This window comes from Xenopus tropicalis, chromosome 2 (assembly GCF_000004195.4).
Source record: "Xenopus tropicalis strain Nigerian chromosome 2, UCB_Xtro_10.0, whole genome shotgun sequence".
NCBI classification, from domain to species: Eukaryota; Metazoa; Chordata; class Amphibia; order Anura; family Pipidae; genus Xenopus; species Xenopus tropicalis.
In genome coordinates this window covers 64372211-64381179 of record NC_030678.2, presented here as the reverse complement: position 1 = coordinate 64381179, position 8969 = coordinate 64372211, and the positions used below count along the sequence as shown (strand labels likewise).

At 40.2% G+C, this 8969-nt stretch overlaps 1 protein-coding gene across 6 annotated transcripts in view; it reads left to right on the top strand.

Annotated features, from left to right (window-relative positions):
• The first annotated feature begins 2434 nt into the window (after nt 1–2434).
• Nucleotides 2435–8969, top strand: part of cept1 (choline/ethanolamine phosphotransferase 1) — a 40996-nt gene continuing 34461 nt past the window's right edge. For 2 of the 6 annotated variants that reach the window (XM_012962314.3, XM_012962328.3), the window contains exons 1-4: nt 2435–2505; nt 3464–3691; nt 6204–6594; nt 7040–7187. In XM_012962314.3, coding sequence (XP_012817768.1) covers nt 6256–6594; nt 7040–7187 — 487 coding nt within the window. In that variant the 5' untranslated portion in view covers nt 2435–2505; nt 3464–3691; nt 6204–6255. Of the gene's footprint in view, nt 2506–3463; nt 3766–6203; nt 6595–7039; nt 7188–8969 lie in introns of those variants that run through there. The other 4 variants (XM_012962318.3, XM_031895974.1, XM_031895975.1 and 1 more) reach the window with 4 other exon arrangements.

The following is an 8969-nucleotide window of genomic DNA, read 5'->3' as shown; positions in this document are numbered from 1 at the left end:
ATAAGTGTCTGGTCCGTGATGTCAGGATTCCCTCTGATCTGGTAAGGTGGTCACTTCTCTCCTGGCCCTGAGTCTCCATATGCCCTACTGAAGCCAACCTATATACAGGAGAGAGGGGTGGATTCTAGAACTTTCTAGAAGTCTCTCCTGATTGGTATATTTGAATGATGCTAGCACATACCAGTCAGTTACAGGAAGTTACCCGTCCTCCATTTTGGATAGGCAAATTGTCATGTAGTCAACATCTGTCCTTCCTGAACTAACTGATTATGCATATCACCAGGGATCCATTCAGTGCTGGCTCCGGTGTCCTTGACTCTTTGATAATGTTAATTAGAGTTTAGGTGTGACCAAACCTTTCCCAGAGCAGTACCTTTGTTTCATAAATTAGGAAACTCCTATTGTTTGGACCAGACAACCAGATGCTAACTTAATTAGGCTGTTTCCTCTACTAAAGAAAGGTTTTATTATTGATTAATAAAATATAGGAGCCCAGAATATATATCTATATTTTACCAGAATCTTACAACGGGATCATGTAATAATCTCTCTAATACTTTATTTACCAGTAGATCCTTCCAACTAACAGGAGGGCACCCATTCCGATTAGAAGAAAAAAGGTTACGTCTAAATATTTGGAAAGGATTTTTTACTGTGAGAGCTGTGAAGTTGTGGAATTTTCTCCCTGAATCAGTTGTACTGGCTGATGCATTAGTTAGCTTCAAGAAGGGGTTGGATGGCTTTTTAGCAAGTGAGGAAATACAGAGTTATGGGCTATAGCTCTTAGTACAAGTTGATCCAGGGACTGGTCTGATTTCTGTCTTGGAGTTAAGAAGAAAATTTTTCCCCCTTTGCTGCAAATTAGAGAGGCTTTAGATGGGGATTTTTGCCTTCCTCTGGATCAACTAGAAGTTAGGCAGGTTATATATAGGCATTACGGTTGAACTTAATGGACGTGTGTCTTTTTTCAACCTAACTTACTATGTAATCTCCCTTAAATGCCTTTCCACTGGCAATAATGTGAACTGCTGGTGGGAAGGCATACACATCACTAAATCAGTCACTCTGAGTGACTTAACGATGTATATGCCTTCCCACCAGCAGTTCACGGTAAAAATCATTGCTACCATGTGCGACTAATCTCCCGGAAATGCCGTCCCACTGGCAATAATTGAACCACCGGTGGGAAGCCACACACATCGCTAAAGTTTCTTCATCAGGGAAACTTCCGGAAAACTAGCGATGTGTATGCCTTTTCACCGGCGGTTCACATTATTGCTAGTGGGAAGGTATTGCAGGGAGATTGGTCACCCGCGGGCAGCTAATTTCACCATGGGGCATTAGCCTTATGTAAGAGCTGATAGCATCTCTCCACGAAAAGTATAATGCCTTTCATTCAGTTTGGTGCCCATGGAGAGACTATGTTAGAGCCCAATGGGCCTCAGATATATAAAAGATCTCTAATCAGTATGATTTGTGAAAATAATTATAACATGACCAATTGTTCAGCAAGTAACTAAAATATAACTTACTGTTGCCCTGCTCTGGTACAACTAATCTGTTGGCTTCAGAAACTCTACTTTTGTGTTTTATAACAAGCTGCTGTGTAGCTACAGAGGCAGTTCAAATAGGGATAAATGGCACAGGTTAAATAGCAGATAAGCTCTTTAGAGTACCATTATATTCTTAGATCGTGCTATGTAACCTGTGCCTTTTCTCCTATGAATGGCTGCCCCCATGGATACACAGCGGCTTATTATATAAACTACAGAAGATTCTAAAGCAAACACACCAATTTTACCAGTGCAGGGAAACTAGGGTAGCCACCCGGGCTGCAAAAACCACCCATAATGCCAATGGTTATCAATAGGAAAAAATATACAAAGAATGGTATTTTATTCCAGAAAAGCAACCCTTAGAGCAAGTAGGCATCCAGGGGCTGGTCTGATTGACATAAAAGCCAGGAAGGAATTTTTCCCCTCTGCAGCAAAATATAGAGGCTTCAGATTAGTGCCTTTTGCCTTCCTCTGGATCAACTAGCAGCTAGGCAGGTTATATATAGGCATTAAGGTTGAACTTGATGAACGTATCTTTTTTTTTAATTCTAACTCATACCTCCCAACCGTCCCGCTTTTAGTGGGACAGTCCCGATATTTATGACACTTCCCGCTGTCCCGGATTCACTGTTAGATGTCCCGCTTTTCAGCTTTGCCATTTAATTGATTGCTGTGCCTGCTCCAGGGAATAAAGCCCCGTCCCCTTAACTCTTCAATCTCCCCTGCTACACTCAAGCTCACAGCCTTACCTTGATGTTTAATTGTCCTGGGAGGAGCCTTTGTGACAGGCAAGGGTTAACTATTGGCATTGGCTCCGCATCCCTCTCCTGCTCAGTGGGTCAGGGGCTGAGGGGGCTGCTCTGTCTTTTATCAGGCAGAAGAGGCTGCTGCCAACATATATCTCTCACTCCTAGGGATCTCTGGCAGAGCACAGCATGAAGGGGAAGAGGTATCGCTCATTCATAAAATATAGCAGACACATACCCCCCAACTGTCCCACTTTTCATGGCGCATCCCGCTGTCCCGGATAGTTCCATGAATGTCTCGCATTGCATGGGGGGCTACTGTGTATAGGGGGCACTGTGTATGGGGGCTACTGTGTATAGGGGGCACTGTGTATGGGGGCTACTGTGTATAGGGGGCTACTGTGTATAGGGGGCACTGTGTATGGGGGCTACTGTGTATAGAGGGCACTGTGTATGGCGGCTACTGTGTATAGGGGGCTACTGTGTATAGGGGGGCTACTGTGTATAGGGGGCACTGTGTATGGGGGGGCACTGTGTATAGGGGGCTACTGTGTATGGGGGGGCTACTGTGTAAAGGGGACACTGTGTGTGATGGGGCTCCTGTGTATGGGGGGGCTAATGTGTGGGGGGGGTTACTGTGTATGGGGGGCAAAACTGGTACATATTTATAACTCACTTATAACTGACTGCCTTCCCTCTATATTTGTATTTTAATGTAGGAGTTGCTATATTGTTTTCCTTAGGTAGTACAGTATGAGGGTATAGCACATTTGCGTCTGATCCCGCCATTTCATCTATATAAAAGGAGTATTTTTACAAAAAATGGGGTGTGGTAATTGGGGCGCGCACCAAAACTTTTTGTCCCTCTTTTCATTTTTCAAATGTTGGGAGGTATGCTAACTTACTATGTTTCATTACTTTTTTAAATATTTAAAATGCTTTATGTTGTATTACTTTTTTCCTTGATATTTACATTGTATATGACTTCATTCATGTGTGAGAATGTAACTGACAACGTTCAATAAACGTTGAAATAAAAATAAACAAAAAACCTAAAAAGAGGACTTTCACCTTGCCGGAATATGCACAAAATATATAGCTTTGATGACTTCAACACACACACAAAATAAATGTATTTTTTTTATTTTTGTTCTCTAACAGATGTAGCAGGCGCCAGCACAAAAATAAAAGAAACTGAGAGAAAAGTTACTCCACCTAACTACCAGCTTCCGACTGAGTTACGTCGATTTGTCACTCCCACAAGGCATTTACGTCCTTGCGCTTACGTGTAGTCGTGACGTTAGTCTCGCGTGATGAGAGTTGAGGCGGTGTGATTTTCTGTAAGACTTGTAAGGCTTGGAGCCTGCAGTTAACAGCTTTGCGGGAGGTGTAAGTAGCGATATGGGGTCTTGGGACTGTGTTATATAAAGCAATACCTTGGATTACTGGAGCACCTGCTGTAGGTGAGTTGCACATTCTGAAGGGAGGAGAGCTAGGGTGCCTGCATGTTCTTTTCCTTACGTAGCTTTCCGTGCCCTCTTTTTGTCATAGAAGTTTAACTCCCGGTAGAGCCTAGTATTGAGTGTGAGGTTTGTCCTTCCCCTATCTGTTTAGGTAAAAGAACATGTATGGACCCTAGCAGCCACCCTCCCATTTAAATTGTGCAGCTCTCTGACAGCAGGGGGCACAGCAGCACAACTGGGCATTTATTTTGATGATATTGTTTCCCCCAACCATCACTGGTTGGGGGAGACAATAGGTTTTTGTTTTTTTTAAATAGCCCCCTGCAGCTCTAGGCTGCCCACACCTGGAGGCTACTCTTGGTGTGGGCAGCTGTGTTGCAGCACACACATGGGCATAAAGAGTGAGTGCCACAACTTCACTCATTTGCTTATTATGCACATGTGTGACGTAGGCAGATGAGTCGCATTCACCGCTCCTTTGTCACATGCATGTGCAAAATGAGTGAGTAGGGAGTCCCGCTCATTAGTTATGTGTGGGTTGAGAAAAACCGACCCTAACCCACCCACTCCCAAGCTGAACCCTTTCCGACCCGACTCTATTTATAGACCCGCACCCGCCCTGCAATGATTTTACAAAAGGGATGGGGCATGTCCGGCACACATCTTTAAATTCACAAGCTGGAAGTGTTAGGTTGCAGGCAGAGAGGTGGAATGGAAGAGCTCAGCCCGAGACCTGCAAGTGATGTGCTGAGGTCGGCCCAACCCACAGGTATCGGGCTAGCTCGCACATCACTATTGCTCATTATGCACTTACATGCTCCTAGTGCCGGCGGGGGCTGTCCAATTAGCCTGCACCTTTAACAGGGGAAGAAAAAATCATTGTGATAGGTGTCCTTTAAGTCCCAAAGTCCGCCAGGCCTGGGTTAACTGTCTCCCGCCATGGGAGACCCCTCTGCCATTAAAAAAGACTGATCATGTCCAACAAACTTAGTTGTTTTTTTAATATCTATTTGTTTATATTTTTTCACAAGATTGTTAAAAGAAAAGGAAAGGTAAAAACTAAGTAAGCTCTGTCAGAAAGGTCTATGTAAATACAGCCATAAGCACTTGCAGAAAGGCTGCACAGAGTCCTCTATCAAAACAAACATGAGAACATGTTCTTCTGTATTAGACTTCCTCTCTTTTAGGGCTCATTCATGTTTGGGCTTGAGTCTGCTCAGTTCTCTCCTCTCTCCCCCTCCCTTCTCCTGCTCCTGCTCCCCCCTCCCATAAGAATGCATAAGAACTCACTTCCCCCACCCTTAGGAATGTGTAATCTGAGCTTCCAACGGGCTATAACTGCAGCAGGAAGCTACCAAGACCAAGCTAAAATGGCACCTGCTATCAGAGGGAGCTTCTAGGGCTCTTCACTCAGGTATAGTAAAGCTTTCTGCTGAATAAATATAGGTGGAACTAATGTGCCAAATCTATTTGCAATAAAATGCCAAAATGACTTTCCTTCTCCTTTAACATAAGGAAAAAGAAAAAAATCAGGTTGCATCATTCTTGCAGGGGGTTCTGGGCAGTTATCGATATGCACTTATATCATTAGTTGAGGTATATCCTTGATGAAGAAGGACATGGGGGTATTAACCTTAAATGTAGCAAAGCAATGTCCGCATCAAGAAGGGCCAGAAAGGCATTGTCCTGCATTGAAAGGGATATAGTTTCACATGAGAAGAGGGCTGTACTTTCCCTTTTTTAACATGTAGAATATGTTGTGCAAATCTTTACTCAAATTATTTTCTGTGTACAAAAAAAATATAAAACTTGCATAATTTATCCACTGATATATTTTTGCCCAACTGAAAAACTAGCCAATCTTTTTCATGTCCCTAATACAACGTTCCAATAGGCATTGAATGTAAAGTAAAAATGAACAACTTTTTGAATTAGTAATTCATTAGAACATTGGAATAATGGCAACAATATTCTACGTTAGATATTTATTAGTCTTTAACTACAATGTCCAGTGTCTAATAAATTTGTTTAGACATTTTCTGACAGTGTGGTACACTGCATAATGTATTTTAAAGGGGGCAAAGATGGTTACAATGCCAAGGAATTAATTTATACTCAGTTGAGCTGCTTGAATGAATGGTGTAACTTTTTCAAGCATACACACAAGTCCAGTTGCTTTATACTTCGTTTTACAAGGTGCTGTATGTAATTCCCTGAATACATTCATAGCCATATAATTGGTCTTCATATTCTTTTAAGTTTTTTTTATTCTACAACTTTTAGGCTTGAAGAGTAGAGAATATGCAAAATACAAAATAAAGAAGGCCAATTGAAAGTTTCTTGGAATAGGACCATCGTTTTTAAGCTTCACATCCACTTTACTTTAGACATAAACACTTTACTTTAGTATACATTTTTTTCTTTTCTATTTTTGGTAGTAAGACACTTCTGTGTTTTAACTACTTTACAGTATTGCCAGATTCCACCTCCATGAGTGGGCAGAGAGCAGCAAAGAGAAGAACAGGGGATCTTCACACAGAGTTCCCAACAAGTTGTGGAAATCCCTACCAAACAGCATGTTTACTGAGCAAGTTTATAGAGTTGCCAACTCCACCCTTGACAAGACACCAGCTAAAGAGACTAGAGGAACATCGATATCAAAGTTGTGGTAAATCTCTCCTTGAGCCAATAATGCAAGGATTTTGGGAATGGTTGGTGGAACAAGTGCCACAATGGATTGCGCCAAATCTTATTACCATTATTGGACTTCTGATCAACATCATCACCACAGTAGTTTTAGTATATTACTGTCCAACAGCAACTGAAAAGGTAACTTTGATCAGGTAGGGCTAAATGGCACAGATTAAATTGGACATAGCAGAATCGCTCTATAGAATACAGTGGGTTTAGTTCTTACACAGGAATCTAAAACCATTGAATTCTACTTAGCTAATCTGCTAACTGCTATGTAACTTGTGCCTTCTCAACCCGCATGGCTTTATAGCAGCTTATTTATTTAACTCAAAAGTTATATTTTAATTGCTTTAAAAAATAATTTTGATCTTAATGTTCCAGACCAAAAAACTTAGTAAAGACTACCTGAAAAAATATTAATGCTTACATCTACTCTGATCCACCAAAAGTTCTTTCAATTGGTCATTTAATTTTCCTCAAATGTTTATTATTTAAACAGTGGTTACATGTACAATGCACCTGGCTATACTTGATTTTAGCTCATTCAATAATGTTTTTAAAACATTCTTATTTTTTTCAGGCTCCAACGTGGACCTATCTTAGTTGTGCTATTGGCTTATTTATATACCAGTCTTTGGATGCAATTGATGGGAAGCAAGCACGGAGAACCAACAGTAGTACACCACTGGGGGAACTTTTTGATCATGGCTGTGACTCACTATCAACAGGTAGTTTTTTTTGTTTGTTTTTTAATACATTTCTGTTACCTTGCTTAACATTGTGAAAGCTAAGTTACTAAGTTACCATATATATATATATATATATATATATATATATATATATATATATATAGCACCCAGGTTTAATCGAGCAATTTGCTTTTGGGGTCAGTGACCCCCATTTAAAAGTTGGAAAGAGTTACAAAATGGCACATAATTCAAAAGCTATAAAAAAAATAAAATAATAAAGGCCAGTTGAAAAGTTACTTAAAATTGGCCATTCTGTAGCATACTAAAAGTTTACTGACACTAAAAGAAATACTCTTCACAATATGTTTGTATAATAAAAGTTACCTATAGGCCATGTTAATTTTTTCAGCGATGTTGAGTTTTTCAGCGATACCTCTGCTTTTGTAAGTAATTGTTACCTGACTGTTTTGCCAACATGACTGTCCCTTCTCAACCTGTCAGTTATAGCTGCTAATGCTAATAGCCTACTGCTGGACAAATATGGGGGATCAGATAAGGAATATTAAAGCATCAGCCAAATACTTTTAAAGCTAACTTATAAATAGCATATAAAGACAATGTTATGATAGATGCAAAAAACGTTTATCTTCTGGTGTCAGTATCTCTTTAATAGTGAACCACCCCTTTAACTTAATCCACAACTCACCCAATCTGTTCCGTTTTTATTACCTTGATTGTTGACTTCTGAAAAAAAACATCATGGAGGTTTATTTTCTGGAATCAGTATCTCATTAATGAATAAATTAAATAAAAAATTACCCAATACAGAAACCTGTGGAAGCCCATTAATAAACCTACTCCAAATGGAGTGATATCTACCCTTTATACTTGATTCTCTAGCCAGTTTCCTATCCATGTACAAACATTACCAAGATCTATATACCTTAGCAGTTGTGCTTGTTATGCGGCAATGTATAAAAAGTTTTGTCAAAAACCAAATAGTTCACATCGACTGCAGCCGTATTTTCCAATTTTTTCAATTTTATGGGTCCTGGATAATGTCTTAATAATTTTTTAAATATTGGAATTACATAGAAAATGCTTAGTATAGGTGAAAAAAATCCCACAATGCAACACTGTTTACCAAAACCAAGATCTAATGCATGCGCAGTAGATAGTCTTCAAAAAAGGCGCATGCACAGTTCATCTTCATTGTGTGCTCACTTTCTCCTATGTGAGCAGGATCGCTCACATTCATGAACCCAGCTATGCGTGTCCTCTTTAAAATGGGAACCAATCGCAACCGCTTACAGCAGTTGCAATGGTTTCCCATGCGCCCAGCTTTTAAACTCTGATTGGTAACAGAATAGTATTCATTCATTGTCTGCGCTTATCAGGTCTATTATATATCACTTTGCCTGCCTTGCCTCCTGTTGCTGCTTGTGCGCTGCTGTTTTGTCATCTATGGCAGCGCACAAGAAACTGTTAGGCACAGGCCGAGCAGGCGGGGGAATTTTGTGCATGCACAGGTGTGAAAATTGTTCATCTTGATTATATCAATACTGTAAAGATGTTGGCTGCAACTGAAGTAAACATAGAAGGTTTCTTGTTTAAAGCAGCTAATTTCATAAGAAATATATCTGGATATATACCAGATCTAGGAGAAGAAGGGGTAACCAATCATATAATGTGTTCTTCAAAATATCGGTTTTCTTGTACTCAAGGGTGAAAAATCCATTGGTCCATGGTGCCTTGTTGACATTAACTTGAGTTAACATTGAAGTACCCTATTCTATATCAGCCACTGACTTGATCAAGTTG